At 41.3% G+C, this 21,945-nt stretch overlaps 1 protein-coding gene and 2 pseudogenes across 2 annotated transcripts; 2 read left to right on the top strand and 1 right to left on the bottom strand.

Annotated features, from left to right (window-relative positions):
- The first annotated feature begins 3,344 nt into the window (after positions 1 to 3,344).
- On the top strand, positions 3,345 to 4,434 carry LOC147336078 (uncharacterized; annotated as a pseudogene).
- Positions 3,500 to 11,157, top strand: LOC147336077 (neuroligin-2-like). Of its 2 annotated transcripts, none has more exons than XM_086285096.1 (4): positions 3,500 to 3,631; positions 7,124 to 7,277; positions 8,023 to 8,383; positions 8,689 to 11,157. In XM_086285096.1, the coding sequence occupies exons 3-4, from the start codon at positions 8,049 to 8,051 to the stop codon at positions 9,068 to 9,070; spliced, it is 717 nt and encodes a 238-aa protein (XP_086141222.1). In that variant the 5' UTR covers positions 3,500 to 3,631; positions 7,124 to 7,277; positions 8,023 to 8,048; the 3' UTR covers positions 9,071 to 11,157. The 2 variants fall into 2 exon arrangements, with proteins under 2 accessions (XP_086141222.1, XP_086141224.1); XM_086285098.1 differs by having other exon boundaries at positions 8,017 to 8,383.
- A 6,442-nt stretch (positions 11,158 to 17,599) lies between these two features.
- On the bottom strand, positions 17,600 to 19,434 carry LOC147336076 (uncharacterized; annotated as a pseudogene).
- Positions 19,435 to 21,945: the final 2,511 nt, after the last annotated feature.

The following is a 21,945-nucleotide window of genomic DNA, read 5'->3' as shown; positions in this document are numbered from 1 at the left end:
CTTTGGTGGCGTTTAAATGTAAAATGCGCAAAATTCCTCATTTTACGCAGGACTCTTCACGTCAGCATGCTTGGTTAGACAATCACAAAAAAATGACTCGCAAAGATGTTTTAAATGGATGAGGAATCATCCATTTAAAACATCTTTGGTGGAGTTTAAATGTAAAATGCGCAAAATTCCTCGCGATCGTGACTCCTCACGTCAGCAGGCTTGGTTAGACGATCACAAAAAAATGACTCGCAAAGATGTTTTAAGTGGATGATTCCTCATCCATTTAAAACATCTTTGGTTGGGTTTAAATGTAAAATGCGCAAAATTCCTCGCGATCGTGACTCCTCACGTCAGCAGGCTTGGTTAGACGATCACAAAAAAATGACTCGCAAAGATGTTTTAAGTGGATGATTCCTCATCCATTTAAAACATCTTTGGTGGCGTTTAAATGTAAAATGCGCAAAATTCCTCGCGATCGTGACTCCTCACGTCAGCATGCTTGGTTAGACGATCACAAAAAAATGACTCGCAAAGATGTTTTAAGTGGATGATTCCTCATCCATTTAAAACATCTTTGGTTGCGTTTAAATGTAAAATGCGCAAAATTCCTCGCGATCGTGACTCCTCACGTCAGCAGGCTTGGTTAGACGATCACAAAAAAATGACTCGCAAATATGTTTAAATGGATGATTCCTCATCCATTTAAAACATCTTTGGTTGCGTTTAAATGTAAAATGCGCAAAATTCCTCACGATCGTGACTCCTCACGTCGGCATGCTTGGTTAGACGATCACAAAAAAATGACTCGCAAAGATGTTTTAAATGGATGATTCCTCATCCATTTAAAACATCTTTGGTTGCGTTTAAATGTAAAATGAGCAAAATTCCTCGCGATCGTGACTCCTCACGTCAGCAGGCTTGGTTAGACGATCACAAAAAAATGACTCGCAAATATGTTTAAATGGATGATTCCTCATCCATTTAAAACATCTTTGGTTGCGTTTAAATGTAAAATGCGCAAAATTCCTCGCGATCGTGACTCCTCACGTCAGCAGGCTTGGTTAGACGATCACAAAAAAATGACTCACAAAGATGTTTTAAGTGGATGATTCCTCATCCATTTAAAACATCTTTGGTTGCGTTTAAATGTAAAATGCGCAAAATTCCTCGCGATCGTGACTCCTCACGTCAGCAGGCTTGGTTAGACGATCACAAAAAAATGACTCGCAGAGATGTTTTAAATGGATGATTCCTCATCCATTTAAAACATCTTTGGTTGCGTTTAAATGTAAAATGCGCAAAATTCCTCGCGATCGTGACTCCTCACGTCAGCAGGCTTGGTTAGACGATCACAAAAAAATGACTCGCAAATATGTTTAAATGGATGATTCCTCATCCATTTAAAACATCTTTGGTTGCGTTTAAATGTAAAATGCGCAAAATTCCTCGCGATCGTGACTCCTCACGTCAGCATGCTTGGTTAGACGATCACAAAAAAATGACTCGCAAAGATGTTTTAAGTGGATGATTCCTCATCCATTTAAAGCATCTTTGGTTGCGTTTAAATGTAAAATGCGCAAAATTCCTCACGATCGTGACTCCTCACGTCAGCAGGCTTGGTTAGACGATCACAAAAAAATGACTCACAAAGATCTTTTAAGTGGATGATTCCTCATCCATTTAAAGCATCTTTGGTTGGGTTTAAATGTAAAATGCGCAAAATTCCTCGCGATCGTGACTCCTCACGTCAGCATGCTTGGTTAGACGATCACAAAAAAATGACTCGCAAAGATGTTTTAAATGGATGATTCCTCATCCATTTAAAACATCTTTGGTTGCGTTTAAATGTAAAATGCGCAAAATTCCTCGCGATCGTGACTCCTCATGTCAGCATGCTTGGTTAGACGATCACAAAAAAATGACTCGCAAAGATGTTTTACATGGATGATTCCTCATCCATTTAAAGCATCTTTGGTTGCGTTTAAATGTAAAATGCGCAAAATTCCTCGTTTTACGCAGGACTCCTCACGTCAGCATGCATGGTTAGACAATCACAAAAAAATGACTCGCAAAGATGTTTTAAATGGATGATTCCTCATCCATTTAAAACATCTTTGGTGGAGTTTAAATGTAAAATGGGCAAAATTCGTCGTTTTACGCAGGACTCCTCACGTCAGCATGCATCTTTGGCTCTCCAACGGGAGATTGAGAGACCAGCTTTGGACTGGTTTCCTCTCCACTTGGTGACAGTGGGGAGGAAAAACTGCCTGTAAACGAGGACAAACCTCCGGTAGAACCAGGCTCAGGAGGGGACAGTCAACTGCCGGGACTGGTTGGTGGGGTTAACAGAGGTGGAGCAAGACGAGGCTACATCAGGTGAGGAAGCCGTAGCGTCTCTCCTCTGGAACAAGTGGAACCATTTCTTCTTTACGTACTTTCTTACTTTTCCAGGAGCGCTTTTCTTCTCCAGGATGATTTCTCAGCTCGTGGATGGTTTCTGATGCTGCTGCTGAAACGAACTGAAACTTGCTGTTGCTCACCCCTATTTATAGAAAAACATCAAAGGATTCTTAAGATCTATGACATCATCACTCCCTAAGCCAATGAGATTGTCGCTTTGGAGCGTGATGTCACAGGAGGCGGGCCACGCCCCCCGCCGCCATGACAGCTTCAGCTATGGTTCGTACGTGTTGTGTAGTCGGTTGCAACGTTAGATCTCACGATCGTGAAGGCAAGAAACTGGATAATGGGCTCTTTTCATCGTTTTCCATCCTGGCGGCGACGTGAGGGATCCCATGTATCCGATATCACCAAACAAAGACGCCAGGCATGGATTGCAGCGGTGAGACGAGCGGATATCGAGTTCCGTGCAATCTCCAGCTTTTTGTTGGTTTGCTCGCGGCATTTTCTCTCCGGTGAGTTCTAAATTAATTCATATCACTATTAAAAGGCTTTTAGTGTTTTTTCTCAATGCGCTGCGGTCATAGATAATGAGATAAAACATGCTAACGTGTGATGCTGCACAACCACGTCATGTCGACTGAGTAGCTTTTGATTTGGCATTATTTCAGGCAAACCAGCATATGAAATGGATGTAACAAATCCAGACTGGGCACCAACACTGGGGCACGACGACAAACCTGTGTCAGACTCGGACCGGCACGCAAGGCGTATGCAACAGAAGCGAAAAAGAGCACCCATTGCAGGTAAACACCCCCCCTCCAAAAACATACTAAATTGCTCTTATGGTACACTAATCCACACATAACTTAAAGATGAATCACACACCTGTCATTGGAATATTGGTGTACATTAACCTTTTGTCTATGCACTATTTTTATCTTACAGGCTTGATGATCGATGAAGGTCTGACAGAAGAACAACAACAAAATAAACATGTCATGGAGGCAGTGGACAGCAATTGTGTTGGACAAGTGGAGGTTGACGTACCAGCTGCAAATGTGGACAGTGGTGATGGAGTGACAGCGTCACGGAAGCTGAAGGGCAGACGAAGGATTGTGTGTGCAGTCAACAGGGCAGAGCAGAAATAAACCGGCTGTTGGAGGAGAACAGACTGCTTCGAGCACAGTTGCAAAAGACAGAGCTGAATGAAACTTTCTTAAAGGACGATACCGAAAAAGTAAGATATTACACTGGACTACATTGTTATGCTGTCTTAATGTCCCTCTTCAACACTGTCAAAGATTTCCTGCCAATATCAAAGAAACTGACAGGTTTCCAAATGCTCTTACTCACACTAATGCGTCTGAGACTTGATCTTCCAGTCCAGCATCTTTTCATCTATTCGATGTGTCCCACAAAACACTGTCTTCTGTCTTCACCGATACCATTGATGTTTTGTATGCCCGCTTAGGAGCACTGGTGCACTGGCCTGAGAGGCACTGTCTGCAGGCGACAATGCCTCCACAGTTTACTGAAACTTTTGGAAAACGAGTAGCCATCATTGTTGACTGTTTTGAGATTCGAACAGAAAGACCATCTAATTTAAAGGCACGCGCACAAACATACTCTCATTACAAGGGTACACACACCATAAAATACCTCATCGGGATTACACCCCATGGAGCTATTTCTTTCATTTCCAGGGGATGGGGGGGTCGTGCATCAGATAAACACATCACAGAGAGATGTGGAATTCTTCAAAAGCTGTTACCAGGGGACGTAGTATTGGCTGACAGAGGCTTTGACATCAGAGATGCTGCAGGAATGATGTGTGCACAGGTCAAGATTCCAGCTTTCACAAAAGGCTACGACGTGCCCACCTTAGAATTCATGTTGAGCGAGTAGCAGGTAGTTTGCGCAACAAGTTCAAAATGTTACACACTACAATGCCAATCCGATTACTCTTATCATGTGACGATTGATAAGATCGTTAAGGTTTGCTGTGTTTTTGTTAATATGTGCCCCAGTGTTGTTGTCAAACCAGGGCCAAATGACACTTGCTCCTGTTGAGTATTCTTAAAGCTGTTTTTTTGGATGTACAGTACATTGTAAATAGTTGTACTTTGTGTGAAGTTGTTTTAATAAAACAAAAAAGAATAGTATATTTGTTTGTTTTTCTTTATTATAGATCTATTCACATGTACACAGCAATCAGATCAACTGAAGATGCCATTGCTACAACGCTCCACACCACCATCTCTCACCTGGAAGTGCAGGGCCGTTACGCCAGGCTGCTCTTTGTTGACTTTAGCTCTGCTTTCAATACGATACTCCCGGACAGACTAATAGATAAACTGCTGGAAATTGGACTTCCTTCCACCACCTGCCGCTGGATCAGAGACTTCCTCTCAGACCGTGTACAGAGAGTTAGAGTGGGGCCTCATCTTTCCTCAGCCCTCAGCCTCAACACCGGCTCTCCACAAGGCTGTGTACTGAGTCCCCTACTGTACACTCTGTACACACATGACTGTGTTAGTTCCCACCCAGACAACACAGTCATCAAGTTTGCAGATGATACCACTGTGGTGGGGCTCATCTCAGGGGGAGATGAGACTGCATACAGAGCTGAAGTTCAGAGGCTGTCAGATTGGTGTGCAGACAACAACCTGGACCTCAATACCACCAAAACAAAAGAACTGGTAGTTGACTTCAGAAGGAGGAAGTCCGAGCTGCAGCCTGTCAGCATCAACGGGGAGTGCGTGGAAAGGGTCTCCAGTTTCAAGTTTCTGGGTGTGCACATAGACACAGACCTCCAATGGAGCTCTAACACCTCTGCGGTCTTAAAGAAGGCCCAACAGCGTCTCCACTTTCTGAGAATCCTCAGAAAAATGGACCTGAAGAAGGAGCTGCTGACCGTCTTCTACCGCTGCTCCATTGAAAGTGTGCTGACATATTGCATCGGTGTGTGGTTCTCCAGCTGCACCACAGCACACAGAAAGGCACTCCAGAGGGTCATCAACATGGCCCAAAAAATCATTGGACATCCTCTTCCCTCCCTGAAGGACCTGTACAGCACTCGCTGTCTCAAGAGGGCACGCAGCATCCTACGGGACTGCACACACCCAGGACACCGGGTGTTTAAGCTGCTGCCGTCTGGCAGGAGGTTCAGGCTGCTGAGGTCCCGAACAAATAGACTCAAGGACAGCTTTTACAACAGGGCAATAGCCCTGATCAATGTAAATAGCTGACCTGACTGGATACCTCCCTGGACTTTTTAGGGGGGAGGTAACAATGTTTAAAACGATAACAATAATATTTATATTTATAACAAGGTGCAATAATAATTAATGTGCAATAATAACAGTGTGCAATACACATACACTTATTCTTCTTTTTTATACTAAGTTAATATACTGTGTTGTGTTGTTTGTTACGTTGTGATGTGTCATATCGTGTCGTGTTGTGTTATATGTAGTGCCGACGTAGGACAGTTTTTCCAATTTCATTGTACTACTGTACTATGTATGACTGTGCAATGACAATAAAGAGTTATCTTATCTTATCTTATCTTATCTTAATCACATAAAAATGAAATGCAAACTATTTACATCGCACCACACAGCTGTCATCAATCTTTAACCACAACATGAAACATTACAGGCTATTTAGAGCAGCACGTTGTTTCGAGAAGTATTTCCCAACAAGTTCAGGAAGGCACACTTTACGAAAGAAGTCTTGTGCTTGCTTTAAGCGCGGTTTCCAGAAATCCACAGCAGGGAAGACGCGAATCACAGCAAGGTCTCTCTGTGTCCACACAACGAGGTCACAGTGGTTGGCGCCCGTAACAATTTTTTCAAAGTACCGTCTCTTGGCGTCTTGCACAATCGGTCGCGATACAGCCCTTTGTCTTTTGCGCTGATTTTGAGCATGGTTCTGGCAGTCCCGAATCCAACACTCCAACACTGTGTGCTTGTTTTGCTTTCTGGCCTACTGACATGGCGCCGTGATCCCACAATGCACTGCGGCGTGATGTCAACTCCAAAGCCCTATTTTTTTTTAAACTGTTTTCAAACTTAACTTAAAATTTCAGTGTTTTATTTGTATATTTGTATATTGCAAAATCACAATAATCTTCCAATTTAGAACTACAAGTAAAAAAAATTTATTTTCATAAACCACGCAGAGCCGCACCATAAGGACTAAAGAGCCGCGTGCGGTTGCCGACCCCTGATCTAAAGGGTTTAACAAAAAGCTTCCTGCTGGAAAATGAAATGTCCCCACTGGGTGATCGTGGCTCAAGAGTTGGGGGTTCGCCTTGTAATCGGAAGGTTGCTGGTTTGAGCCCCGGCTTGGACAGTCTTGGTCGTTGTGTCCTTGGGTAAGACACTTCACCCGTTGCCTACTGGTGGTGGTCAGAGGGCCCGGTGGCATCAGTATCCGGCAGCCTCGCCTCTGTTAGTGAAAGTGAAACATGCTTTCATCTGTTTTTGGTAATGTGCTGGAAAAGCTTGAAAATCGACCTTGAATGTGCTTAAAAAGTGCTTACAGTTATTATTACAGTTTATAGCAGGACTTTCATGGCAACAGCTAATCTTTATTTTGTTTACTGGGAAATGAAATGCTGCCAATTCACAAAGCTGTGTTTCAGCCGCACTTCCTGTTATAGACTTGTGATGCACACAGGCTCTGTTCCAGCACTCAGCATGTTCTTCCTCATTTTCTCCACCAGGGGGAGTTCCTAAACTATGACATCCTGATAGGAGTGAACCAGGCAGAGGGGCTGAAGTTTGTGGACGACAGTGAGGACAACGACGGCATCTCAGCTGCGGCGTTCGACTACACCATCTCCAACTTTGTTGACAACCTCTACGGATACCCAGAGGGTGAGGACGCCACCTCTGTACACTGCCACTTTTTCAGTTATTCCATTTAACAGCCTCCTCTCACTTAACTGCATTTTGCAGCATCATCAGGTTTTGTCTTATTAGGAGCCGCGTTTGTTGATCTGTTATTTTTTTTTCTGTTTGCTGTATTCATTAAAATAAACGGATAATCATCAAAATGACAAATGTGGACAATTATCAAAGCTTACATTACAGTTCTGACAGCTTGAGTTCACATGAATTTTCAAAAGAATATAAAAACCTGTGAAAGTGCTTTAAGCGTTTAAAACATGCGAGTAAAGAATGGAATCAGTAACATGTGAGCCCAGTGAAGTGCATCAAACAAGACAAGCGTGCTAAAGAGAGCCACTCATCCACATCACGGCGTGTCTGCGCCTTAACCTTTGAGGCTCTGTGGGCAGTAATGCTATCATCCCCCAGGTAGTCGGCTCCCAGTCTCAGTGTCTGTGTTTCTGACAGATCGGCCTGCGAACCCCTCACAGCCGGACCACAGTCACAGTACAGACATGTTTGGATAATGCAGTCATGCTTCCTCTCTGTGCCTGTCACTCGTTCTGTTATCTGAAAGACTTTTTTTTTCCTCTCTAGATTTCTCACTCGCTTCCTGGCTCTTGGTTCATCTGCAAAGTAACAGCACTGCTGTTACTTTGCTCTTAGCAGTTTTTCACTTTTATCTTTCTTCCCCCTCCTTTTGTCCCCTCCTGTGCTTCTTCACCAGGCAAAGACATCCTGAGGGAGACCATTAAGTTCATGTACACAGACTGGGCGGACAGGGACAACGGAGACATGCGGCGGAAGACTCTGTTGGCCCTGTTTACGGACCACCAGTGGGTGGCACCAGCTGTGGCCACTGCCAAACTCCATGCTGAGTTTCAGTCCCCAGTTTACTTTTACACGTTCTACCACCACTGCCAGACGGAGACGCGGCCCGAGTGGGCCGACGCCGCGCACGGAGACGAGATACCTTACGTGTTCGGCGTACCGATGATCGGTGCCACGGACCTGTTCCCGTGCAACTTCTCCAAGAACGATGTGATGCTGAGCGCTGTGGTCATGACTTACTGGACTAACTTCGCAAAGACTGGGTAGGCCTCATGTCGTAGTAGTTTAAACTGTACACGTTACTGTATGTTCTCTGACAGCCTTCTAGTCATCTTGAATACTTGAATCTGGGTTGCTAGTTTAATTCTCGTGTGGCTTTGAAGAATTGAACATACTGGTTGACCAAAAGCATCCAGATCCCAGAGCAGCCGGTTGGTCTTAGATAGTTTAAAGGCTGCACAGAGAATGGGCCTCCTGTCTGTATTCAGTGTATTGATGCCACATGTTACTTATAATGGAGACTGAATATAACTTTGAACTGAAACGTTTAACCTTTATGCTCCACCAGGGACCCCAACCTGCCCGTCCCTCAGGACACCAAGTTCATTCATACCAAGCCCAACCGCTTCGAGGAGGTCATCTGGACCAAGTTCAACTCGAAGGACAAGCAGTACCTTCACATCGGTCTGAAACCTCGTGTCAGAGACAACTACAGAGCTAACAAAGTGGCCTTTTGGCTGGAATTAGTCCCTCATCTTCACAGCCTGCACGACGTGCTCTTTCCCACCACTACGCGCTCCCCTGCAGGCCGTGATCCCGGCACCACGAGGCCTCGAACCACTCGTCATCCTTACCCTACCTTCCCGTCAGATCCCGAGCCCGAGGGCTCAGAGCGCCCGCCCCAGGACCTCTTTCCCGGAGACACCCGCGACTACTCCACTCTCATTTGACACGCCTCCCTCCTGTTCTTCTCTAAAAATTCCCGATCTGCTGAGCAGTTTGGAGGGGGGAGGCGTATACTAAACATATAACTATGAAAACACTGATATCTTTCATTCTACCAGCATTTTTAGGTGCCAAGTAAGTACTGCTGTGTTTCATTTCTCATCGAGGGAGCAGAAAAACGAAAGAAAAATAAAGTATCGCTATTTACCGTCAACTAACAGAGTTCTGTCATGTTCTCGTGACAAAGTGCCAAACTGGCCTCAGTCGTGTTTTCCTTTCTTTCATCTTCTCTTTTTTTGTTGTTTTGTTTGAAGCATTTGTTTAATTGTTGTTTTTTATTGTGTGGAAATAATTTTTCTGAAAATATAGATATAGAGAAATGATATTATATATAGTTCTATATAAAATGTGTACAAAGGAGAAAGTATATAAAAGGGTTTTCTCAGTGGGGGATCTATGCATGAATTATTTTTAAAGACGCGGGGAAAAGGACACTGTACCTGTCGATGCACGTTTCCCAAAATCTAAATGAGTCATATCGCTCCATGTTTGCTACTTTTGGTTTTTGGTTTTCTCCCGCAGAGTAAGAGCATCGCAGGAGCTCCTGAAGTCAAACGACGCCTCCCAGCACTCATTTATTAAAACGGAGTCGATGCCAAAAGTCTTAAACGTTAGAATCAAAGCAACAGCTGTGAACTCAGTCATGGTGTCATGTGCAGCCTTCATCTTACTGTCACTACTTTTTCATTTTAGGGTACGTGAGGTAAAGCGTCCGTCGATGTAGCTTGACTGTACAAAATTATTTTTCTACGTTATTAACAAAACAGAGCAGAGACTGATGCTGCTCCTGTCTGACCCCCTTATGTCGTGTGTGTGTGTGTGTGTGTGTGTGTGTGTGTGTGTGTGTGTGTGTGTGTGTGTGTGTGTGTGTGTGTGGCAGTCGCTGTGTGAGTGTGATATCACATCTGCATCACTCAAGCGTAGGCGGGCCCGCGTCAGACAACAATAAACAAAAAGCAGAAAAAGGCCAACAGTAAAAACTCAGACTCCAGCATGAGCTCCTTCCTGCTGCTTAACCAATCACCTTCCTCCATATCATCACTGCTCCCTCCCTCCTCCTCTCTCCATCCTACACCACCTTTGTTATTTAACACCGACCCCCCCAATCTGATAATCAGACAAATTCCCAAACACCTGACTTCACTGTGTCGACACCGTTCCTGACTATTTCTGACCTCAGGTCAGCTCTGCTATTATCCTCACATTAAGGGTTCGTTCACCTGCCTGCAGATGATCTGTGAGCTCGTCGGTTGTAAATTAAACTCTAAGCACACTGAGGGTAACCGGGAGGCGTTCAGGGCCTGCAGTGCAGAGCTGCAACATGACAAAAAGGGATGGGGGCTCAGATCTCCTGAACAGGGTGGAAACAACACGGTGGGTTTGTGCTGTTTGTGATTCCTGCTCCGTCACTCTGGTGGAGACGACTGCAGCTCAGCAGCGCTCCCTGCTGATCCTCTGATGAAGATGTCAACAGTATGTAAACTGAGCTGATGTGCTGCTGTTTGAGCCCACGTGGTAGCGTACGTCCAGTATGGGAGAACTTAGTCACCGGTGCTGTCTTTGCTTGTGCTCTAGCTTTAGCCTGTTTGATTGTTTGTTTTCTATTTTATTACTGCCTAAAAGGGGAGGTGGGGGAAACACATGCCTGACTTCTCCTGTCAGAGGTTTTGTAAGCTCACTGGAAGGGAAACGTGCACAATGTAAATCATAAAACAACTGACTGGGGCTGTGCTGCAGGTGGATCAGTGCTGTGGACAGTAGCTGTGGAAAAGAGACTGGACAAAGACTCTCAGCCTTAAATACAGGACAGAGGATGATCCGATCATCTTTCAGCTAACAGTGTCGAGCAGAAGGACGGCCGGCTGATGCGTCCGTACGAACCCTTTTGTACTCACTCCTGTGTATAAGGAGGCGGCGAGGGGTTGTGTAGTTAACCTCAGCACCACACAGCTACAGCAGAGGAGAGAACACAAACGAGTCCTTTCATTCGGCTCTGTTCTTTCTCCTTGTCTGTTTTATAAGCTAACACTAGAGGGCGGCATTGTGGCACATTCAGCGCTCACTCTGAGGTCACTGGACAGAGAAGAAAATACCAAACTGGGAGACGGATGGAGACGAAACATCTGGAAGATCAGAACTGTACATTTTTAAGTGTAAGAAAAAAAACAGACAAAATATTTGTAAATATTAAGTTTCTTGTTTATTTTATGTTTTGTTTGTTTGTTTTTTGGAGTGAATGAATGATATGCTTATTTTGTGATGACAAAAGACAACAGGTGCAGTTTGTAATGAGAAGAAAAAAATGGCCGTTAGCTAGAGGTTTCAAATGAGTTCATCCTTACCACCGATCAGTTTTGTCTTTGTTTCTTCAACATTTATTTTATTTTTGTCATAACGTTGATCGTTATCATGTGACCATCCTGTAGCAGGAAGGTCGCTGTAGCAGAAGTCATCTCCACTGAAGCCCCCTCACAGCAGAGGGCCAGTCATGCTGTTTATTAGAATTTGCTAGTTTTCAGTGAGAAAAAACATTTTCATCAAGTTTTAAATCCTTTCGTTGCTCTTTTCTCTGCGATTGTCATAAAATCGTCGTCCTCTTTTCAAGCCTTAGCTCGCTTTTATTTTGAAAAATGAGTCTTGTGATCAGAGATGAATCTGTGCTGCATGATGTGCGTAACATCAGAGCGATAAAAGCCAGCTTTGCCTTTCAGTGATTCGCAGTAAGGACATAAATGACCTAAACTGAGACTGAAAAAAGTGCAGTCAGTTAAATGTTAGCTCACCTAACATGTAGCAGTGTTTACATGTAGCCATGTTTGACAGACTCCAGGGCTTTGATACCATAAGATGCCTCATATCCTCACAGACTCATGAGATCACACAGGTGGTCTGACCTGCTCGTGTCACACTGTGCTGTCTGTCTGTCCGTTGTTTTTCTCCTGCAGTGATGTTATGTAGCAGAAAAACAGTTGGATGCTGGAAAAGTGCAGAGCGATGGGTGACGTGTGGAGAACATCACAGTCTGTGTGTGTTCAACAGCTGTTAGAGCCACACTTTGTCCTTTCTGTGGTATAACTGCTGGATTTATTTTATTCCAACACTTAGAAACTGTCAGCAAAGCAAAACTTCATGATTGGATGATCCTGTGTCACGTCCACAGTGTCAAACGTGCACAGAGACAGTGACACCCACAGAGAAACCCTCAGCTTGGTGTCCATTGCAAATCTGCACCTGTTGTCTTCTTTCTACTTTCTTTGTTGAACTCAGAAACTCGAGACTTGAGATGAAGAAAAATGTTAAATAATGGAATAAAAAAAAGATGATTATTAAAAAAAGTAAAGTAAAATTATATAAATAAATGAGGTGATGATATTTCTGTTTACTTTAGAAGTTATTATACACTGTATGCTGTGATTCTGATCTGGGAAACATTAAAGACATTCATAGCCAGACTGCTGACTTTGTGTTTTTATTCAGTCGCCTAACAGAAGTGCAGTAAGAAACGATTTAGCCCATCCTGATTTCTTAGCTGTTTGCATATTTGCCACACTTACGTGTTTCAGATCGTGAAGCAAATTTTTATGATAGATAAAGATGACCAGAGTCAGTGTAAAATAAAGCTTTTACATGTATTGCTGGGAGGTCGGCAGCTCCCTCCACTGCTTGGCCCTCTGTGAAAAACAACTGGGATCCAGCTTCCCTGTGATGCTGAATTATATAAGCGGAAGAACATAAATAGATAGAAGGATGGATGATTGTATTTTGTGTACAATCGTTGAAGTGTAAAAAGGGTTGGCCCTCCGTGGTGCCCTAAGCAAAGTTTGATTTTTGGAGCCCTTTAATAGTGCCAATAATAGTGATTAATGATCACCTACTATAAATGTATTTCATTTTCTAATGTTGATGTTGTTGTAATCCACAGTGAAAAATGTCATAAAAACAGAGAGAAACAATAGATCAAACCTGAGAGCTGCACAGTTGCAGCAGTGTGGTTTACGTCATTCTGTTGTCAGCCTGTTTTACACATCGGTGGTTTCTTATTGACATGTAAAAAGATCTGAAATCGTAGTAAATTCAGCTGCTATTGTGGGCTGGGGATGATTTACACTTAACATTTTAATAACTGGGTACTGAATGTCATAGGCCCAATGTTCCCTCTAATTTTTCACGTGTCTGAGCGAACACACAAACTCCCTGAGCGATCCCTTGGACCAATGAGCGACATCAGACGTGTGCACTGTGGTCACGCCGGCATCGAATCCATCCAAGTTTCATGGTTTATTAAAAGAATCAAATTACAGCGTTTACATTTATGTTAGACTACTTTTAATTAACTGCTTTAGCCCATTTACCATGAAAATTAAAAAAAAATCTTGTTCATGACCTGTGCAGTATGTTAACACTATTGGAAGTAAAAATAACTTGAACTCCAATTTCGAAAACACAACTTTCTTTTTTCTTTTATACAGCTCTGACTTGTATCATGAGTCTGTGGTCTGGGAGAGAGTCCTGTAACTCTCTGTCTACAAAATATAGTAAATAATGACCAATGCTGAGCAATTAATTATATAGTTACTTCTTCAAAAAAGTAACTCAGTTTGGCAAACAAAGTTTTTTGCAGCTATTTTTTTAAATGCAGCCAAGGCGTTTTTAAATAAACATTTCAAACTATTTACAGAACAATCAGCTGTTCTGCATCAAATCTGATGCCACACAAATTATTTGTTCCCCTCCAAAAAATAATTTCTGTCCACTATGAGATAAAGGAAAAGAACAACAGCCTGATGCAGGCCTGACAGCAGGAGATGTATCACTCCTGTAACACCTGTAGCATTCATTGTTCTGACACACACAACAAAACTATTGACTACACTACACACTAACTACACAAGACTTGCGCTAAACGTTGCAAATCTCTCACATCTCAAAGCACCGCCATCACTCCTAAAACTTCCCCCCGTTTCTTAACAACTAGACGCCACGTTGCCATATCATTCTTTGATATGCCGACATGGTACTTTTTTGGACGAATAGGAAAGGCAGAGGGGGGTGGGGTTTGTTTTTGCTCACAGGTGGAGAGCGCTTTCGAGTGTTTTCCTTATAAAACGCCGTTTTTACCGTTTCTTCCTGCAGTAAATATAAACAACGATAGTATTCAGAAAGAAAACAAAACATTGCAGATGTTTTTATCACAACTCTGGTTTTACGTGGTCTATCAACACAATTTAAAAACTGGTGTAAAGTCCCCAATTTTTCCGTCAATTGTTCCGTCTGTCCTGCTCACATCTCCAATGGTTGTACACGTTGTCATTAACATGGCTTCACTCCACATCAGCCACGCCGCTTTGCCAGCTAAAACACTGGTGTCGGCACATAAGGACGCTGTCATAGCCTGCCAACAACGTTGATTAGCTGCGCATATACGCATTATTGGCTGGACTATGGGATAAGGTGGCATCGTTCCCATATGGGAGCAGCCAGTCACTTACTGACCAACACTGCAAAACAGAATTGTTAAAGTATTAATTTTAATTTCAATTCAGGTTAGATTTTTTTTGGTGCGCAACGCAGAATTTCTGTGCGCAGAGACTGTGCCAGCAGTGCGCAATTGCGCACGTGCGCAGCTTAGAGGGAACATTGCATAGGCCCACTAAAAGTTACAAAATAAGCTACTATCAAATACATTTTCTGTAAACACATCAGAAGGTTCTTTATGTGGCAAAAAGTTAGATCTATACAAAATGTTGCAGGGAAACAGAGAAGGAGCTCGTATAGGTTTGAGTTTTATTCACATCTATTGTGCAGGTACAAATAGCAGAGTGGAAAACTTTATACTTTGTGTTTGCAAACATTAATTTATGAAGATTAATTAACATGAGTGTAGCACAAAGTAAAGGTGAAAGCAGTATTCTGACATGACAGTGCAATCAAAACACATTTTGCCACAACAATCTGTGAATAATTGTGACAAACAACTGTCACTTTAATATTGGACAGACTAGTTGTGCAGCCCTAACCTGAAATCTGCTGTTTGTTCTGAATGAAAAACGTTAGTCTTTGGTAAACATTTTAATCCCATTTATAGATGCGATATGTTATTTCAGTTAAGACTAAATGTTACCACACGTTCCCATCATTAGAGCGCATTTAAAGTGTGGAGAAGTCTGTGAAGGTTCTCAGTCATCCAGGTCATCGTAGTCTAAGGAGCTTGGAAAGAAAAGCGTCTGGACTTCTTTGAGTTACTTGAAGACGTTTCACCTCTCATCCGAGAAGCTTCTTCAGTTCTAAGGGTCAAATGGTGGAGAGTCCAAGCTGTATTGAAGAATTTCTAACTTCATGTAGGCTAAACAGCGGCCTAGAATTAGACTCAAAATCCTGCACTTGCCCAAAATAAAGGGGGCATTAATGTACCAGATTCTACAGAACACCAGAAATAACTGCTAAGATGGGTCCAACACATCTGAGTTCATGCTGGAGGAACTGTGGGACACACTCTGCCAACCACACTCATATATTCTGGCTCTGCCCTAAACTCTGTGTATTCTGGAGGCAGATATTTGATGCTCTCAAAGACATTTTCCAAGGTAAATATTCCACTAAGTCCTACAGCAGCAGTGTTGGGAAGGATTGCAGAACATATTGACTGCAAAGCCAAAAGTTACCTGCTAAATATATGACTCACTGCAGCCCTAAAATGCATAACTATCAGATGGTTAAAACCAGATATAATCTATGGATCCATGTCTGTCTGATGGAACAAATTACATACTCAGACTACAGAAACAAGTCTTTGAGAAATGGTGGGGACCCATGTTACCTTTCCTATTACAATGAAGAACACCACCTAGTTTTGTGAGCCCTCTCTCTCTCCACACACACACACACACACACACACACACACACACACACACACACACACACACACACACACACACACACAGCATGTTATGCCAGTTTCAGCTGAAACTATGTTTCAAACCATAATCCGGGTTTTTAGTTCACCATTTATGAGGTTTCAAGAAGAAAATAAAAGACAGATCTGAATGTTTGAAAATGTTTTGGAAAGATTCTGTAAAGATGAGATGAAAAATACTCAAAGGATAAATTTAATTGGTTTATTATTTAGATAAGAATAACAAGCAAGTAAAGGAAGAAACAAGGTAAAATGAAGTAATAATGAAAGAAGTTAAACAAGTAAATGAAGAAACAAGGTAAAATGAAGTAATAATGAAAGAAGTTAAACAAGTAAATGAAGAAACAAGGTAAAATGAAGAAATAATGAAAGAAGTTAAACAAGTAAATGAAGAAACAAGGTAAAATGAAGTAATAATGAAAGAAGTTGAACAAGTAAATGAAGAAACAAGGTAAAATGAAGTAATAATGAAAGAAGTTAAACAAGTAAATGAAGAAACAAGGTAAAATGAAGTAATAATGAAAGAAGTTGAACAAGTAAAAGAAGAAACAAGGTAAAATGAAGTAATAATGAAAGAAGTTAAACAAGTAAATGAAGAAACAAGGTAAAATGAAGTAATAGTGAAAGAAGTTGAACAAGTAAATGAAGAAACAAGGTAAAATGAAGTAATAATGAAAGAAGTTGAACAAGTAAAAGAAGAAACAAGGTAAAATGAAGTAATAATGAAAGAAGTTAAACAAGTAAATGAAGAAACAAGGTAAAATGAAGTAATAATGAAAGAAGTTAAACAAGTAAATGAAGAAACAAGGTAAAATGAAGTAATAATGAAAGAAGTTAAACAAGTAAATGAAGAAACAAGGTAAAATGAAGTAATAATGAAAGAAGTTGAACAAGTAAATGAAGAAACAAGGTAAAATGAAGTAATAATGAAAGAAGTTAAACAAGTAAATGAAGAAACAAGGTAAAATGAAGTAATAATGAAAGAAGTTGAACAAGTAAAAGAAGAAACAAGGTAAAATGAAGTAATAATGAAAGAAGTTAAACAAGTAAATGAAGAAACAAGGTAAAATGAAGTAATAGTGAAAGAAGTTGAACAAGTAAATGAAGAAACAAGGTAAAATGAAGTAATAATGAAAGAAGTTGAACAAGTAAAAGAAGAAACAAGGTAAAATGAAGTAATAATGAAAGAAGTTAAACAAGTAAATGAAGAAACAAGGTAAAATGAAGTAATAATGAAAGAAGTTAAACAAGTAAATGAAGAAACAAGGTAAAATGAAGTAATAATGAAAGAAGTTAAACAAGTAAATGAAGAAAAAAGGTAAAATGAAGTAATAATGAAAGAAGTTAAACAAGTAAATGAAGAAACAAGGTAAAATGAAGTAATAATGAAAGAAGTTAAACAAGTAAATGAAGAAAAAAGGTAAAATGAAGTAATAATGAAAGAAGTTAAACAAGTAAATGAAGAAACAAGGTAAAATGAAGTAATAATGAAAGAAGTTAAACAAGTAAATGAAGAAAAAAGGTAAAATGAAGTAATAATGAAAGAAGTTGAACAAGTAAATGAAGAAAAAAGGTAAAATGAAGTAATAATGAAAGAAGTTAAACAAGTAAATGAAGAAAAAAGGTAAAATGAAGAAATAAGGAAAGAAGTTAGGAGAGAAAACCCCAACAATCCCCTCTGAGCAAGCACTTGGCGACAGTGGGGAGGAAAAACTGCCTTTAAACGGGCAGAAACCTCCGGCAGAACCAGGCTCAGGAGGGGACAGTCAACTGCCGGGACTGGTTGGGGGGGTTAACAGAGGTGGAGCAAGACGAGGCTACATCAGGTGAGGAAGCAGTAGCGTCTCTCCTCTGGAACAAGTGGAACCATTTTTTCTTTTTTTTCATGCACTTTTCCACGAGCGCTTTTTTCTGCAGGATGAGATTTCTCAGCTCGTCGATGGTTTCTGCGTTTTTTTTCTTCAAGTTTCTCACATCTTTGTTCCATCTCTTCCAATGCTGATTGTTGTTCTTTAAGCTTGTCTTTGAGTTGTTTGGATGTTTCCTCCTGTATCAGCTTGTCATTGTGCATGTCTGCATTTCTCTGTTGGACCTCTTTGTGCTTGTCTTTTAACTGCTTCTTTCTTTTCTTGATTTCTTGATTTTTGTCTTCATGTATTTTGTCTTCTTGTTGTTTTTGTGACTGCATTTGAGTGTGTTCACTCTTCAAGTTATTGAATTCCACCAAACGCCCCTTAACGAGCTCGGAGTTGTTTCTCGCTATCTGATCGATCCTTTTCTGCATCTGTGAGCACCGTTTCTCCAGTTTGTCCTTTTCTTCTTCCACTTTAGTTGCTTTGTCCTTCAGCTGATTACAAAACTCTTGCAGTTTTAGATTTTTAGACTGAAAGTCCTGGACGATGCGTTTTCCTTCTTTCAGTCTTTTTTGTTGTTGCTCTTTCTGTTGAAGAAGGTCTTTATTTTGGCGCAGTGTTTCATCCAGGCTTTCTTTCAGCATGCGGTATTTTTCCTGCATGCTCTTCAGTTTGTGCTGCATGTCTTGTTGCTTTTTGTCCTGCTCTTCCTTCTGTTGGAGGAATTTATTCTTTTCTTCCACAGCTTCATGGAGCTGTCTTTGGAGGAGCAGATTTTTTCGGTCCATGTATTGGAGATCCCGCTGTATCTTATCAGTCATCGTTTTCTTGTCTTGGAGCTGGTTGGTCATTTCTTTTAGTTCTGCGCGCTTTTGCCTGTTTTCTTTATTGAGGTGCACAATCTGCTCTCGGGCCTGAGCAAACTTGATTCCCCAGCCCTCATTAATAATGTTTATGTCCGGCTGGCGCTGTTGTCTTTCTTCCAGCTCTTTATTTTGGGCTTCCATTCGTCTACACTTGTCCTCCAGTTGAAGTTTTTCTTCTTCAATTTGTTGCATTTTTTTCTGGAGAAGGTAGTTTTCCTTCCTACTCTCCTCTAATGCCCTTTGGGAGGATGAGACGCCATTTGGGGAAATCGGCCGGCCACTCCAGGAAGGAGAGGCGGCGTAATCTTTTTGAATTGGTTGTTTTTTTCTTGGAAACATGTTGGAGTTTCTATACGATGACTTTGAAGAGCTTTCCAAATGTTTCTGTGGTGAACGTTTTGTATGCTGCAAACACAGATGCTGCTGAAACGAACTAAATCTTGCTGTTTCTCACCCCTATTTAAGGAAAAACATCAAAGGACTTATGACGTTCTATGACATCATCACTCCAATGAGATTGTCACAAGACGTTTTGGAATGGGGTGTTTTTTTTTAAACTGTTTTCAAACTTAACTTAAAATTTCAGTGTTTCCTAGTTGTGGACTATTGGTTAGTCCAGCCGATGAAGAAATTAATTGTCACAAACATCCCTAATATTACATAACAGACAACAGAAAACAAGACAGTTTTTTTTCTAATAGAGGTATAATAAAAGTTTTTTTAATTATCCTACTTTTTATAAAAGAGAACATTTATTAAAGAGTATGTATTTAATTAAAAAACTCTGTTCATCTAAAGCAGGGGTCAGCAACCTTTAAGACCCAAAGAGCCATAATTGGCCTATCTGGGGTTGAAAGGCTCGATAAATGCACGGCGTTTCGCCGGGTACACCGGCTTCCGCGAGTGTGATGCTTATTTTGAGCGATGAAAAAATAACAAAATATAATTTTATTTGTATATTGCAAAATCACAATAAGCTTCCAATTTAGAACTACAAGTAAAAAAAAAGAACTGGCATAAATAAAATACACTTCAGCTAAATACTAATTTATTTTCCCAAACCACGCAGAGCCGCACTATAAGGACTAAAGAGCCGCATGAGGCTCCGGAGCCGCAGGTTGCCGACCCCTGATCTAAAGGCTATAACAAAAAGCTTCCTGCTGGAAAATGAAATGTCCCCATTAAGAGTCTGAATCAGGAGCCGATGACATTACTCTGTAAACTCTCAAAGCACTTTAATAAACAAGCAAACAGTTCCACCTCTCGCATTATTGCGTAAAGTTGACAGCGCGTCAGGCAAATAGGCAGGCTCCATCCCCGGCCTCTAGCGACTGTGGAAGTCGCTACATCTTTAGTCAACAAAAAACGGCATTCTGGAGAAGCCAGCCACAAGCAGGGTCAAAGAAATCAGATCAAGGAACCTGAAAGACGCCAAGTAAGTGCAGCGCATCTGAATGAGTGAGCCCAGCAGCACCGACACACCTGACGCAATTCTGAGGAGCGCAGGTAAGAATACCTGTGCATGTCTGGTTGTGGAAAAGGAAGCGACATTGCATTAGCGCTGAGATGTTTTAAGAGGAGACACTGAATGGAATGAATGTTGGTTAAATGTGCAATGTTTTTGGCTGCGCTCTTGGATTGATGACTGCGCTGCGTCTTATTAATTATGCTGCTTGGATGATGTTCAAATGGACAATTAAAGTGCCGTTACGTTGAAAGGATTTTATGGTCAAAGTCTATTGTGGCTTCCAGTGGATATATGTTTTAATGGATGATCACTGAAGATTAAAATAAATAAATAAATAAAAAATCGAACAAACAAACGGGAAAATCATGAGTCAAACAGGTGATGATGATTGTTCCTCTAATGATTTGGGGGGAAAGAGAGAAAGAAAAATGACTGGAAAGGCATTGTTGAATAAAATCGAAAAATCACAAAATGAATGCAAAATATGTTAATAAAATGAAAGGACTAATACAAAAAATGAAAGCGCTCATGCAACACAATGAAAATCTTTCTCAAATTAAGCAGTATTTGGTGGATTTAAAGGCACTGTGCGAAAAGGCTTCAAGTTCACATGTTGAGGTGTTGTCTTTGGTGCCAGAGGAAGTAATAAAACAAGAGGAATGCTTTTCAAGTATCATGAAATACACAAATGTGTTTTTAAATGAAATTCAGAACTGGATAAATCAAAGAGAACAAAATCCTGCTGTTTGTCCAAAGCAAATCAATTTATTGGAAAACAATGTTGCATCAAATACTGAGACAGAAGTGGAGGATGATATCAAGCCAAGTGATAGTGTTTCTGTTGTGATATTTTGATACCATGGTAGCATTTACTGAGTATTGTTTTTGATGATATTATACAAAGGACCCTGTTTCTGCAATGCCCTTTGTTTTAACCTCATCTCCTCTTGCTGTGTCAACTGAAGATTTTATGGTGTGAAAGTAGATACTAAGGTTGGAGGGAAAACACCAACAAATCACTCTTTTACTTATCACTCCCTTGCAGAAGATGTTTATGTGAAGACCATCTGGGTTGTGTCAGAACTCACGGATGTAGGAGACCTCTGTATAAGATTTATAGGCCTTGTGAGTGCATCTTTATTGCCCTTGCTGAACAAAGGATTCCAACTGTCGAAGGACACCACCCCACCCAGTGGGCAGGGTCTGAACTGAAACTTGTTGTCTGCCTATAAAAACTGCTGCACAAAGAATAAACTTTGAGTTAGTTTGGGATGACAATTTAGAACAGTCTCCGCGTCTTTTTGTTCTTCCAAACTGCTCCCGGTACTCCGGCCGGTGCTGTAATTAACCGTTGATCATACTTGAGAATATTTTAATTGTTATAGGTTAAAGGATGAACTCTGATGATGAAAGCCCACGCCTCAGAGAAACCCGGAATGGAGTTTCTTGCAGTTTCAAATGTTGAAAGCCACAAAACTTCTTCAAGATCTTCAACTTCATCTGTTCGTATGAAAGCTGAGGCAGAGTTGGCAGCTTTAAAGACGCGGGGAAAAGGACACTGTACCTGTCGATGCACGTTTCCCAAAATCTAAACGAGTCATATCGCTCCATGTTTGCTACTTTTGGTTTTTGGTTTTCTCCCGCAGAGTAAGAGCATCGCAGGAGCTCCTGAAGTCAAACGACGCCTCCCAGTGTAACGGAGCGGAAAGGCTGATTTATT

Source organism: Aulonocara sp. 'chitande type north' Nkhata Bay, linkage group LG3, assembly GCF_057382095.1.
Source record: "Aulonocara sp. 'chitande type north' Nkhata Bay isolate Kocher_YH1m ecotype deep benthic linkage group LG3, A_spYH_male_GT1.1, whole genome shotgun sequence".
In the NCBI taxonomy this organism is placed as follows: Eukaryota; Metazoa; Chordata; class Actinopteri; order Cichliformes; family Cichlidae; genus Aulonocara; species Aulonocara sp. 'chitande type north' Nkhata Bay.
The sequence above is the reverse complement of the archived record's forward strand: the minus strand, read 5'-3'. Positions and strand labels throughout refer to the sequence as shown.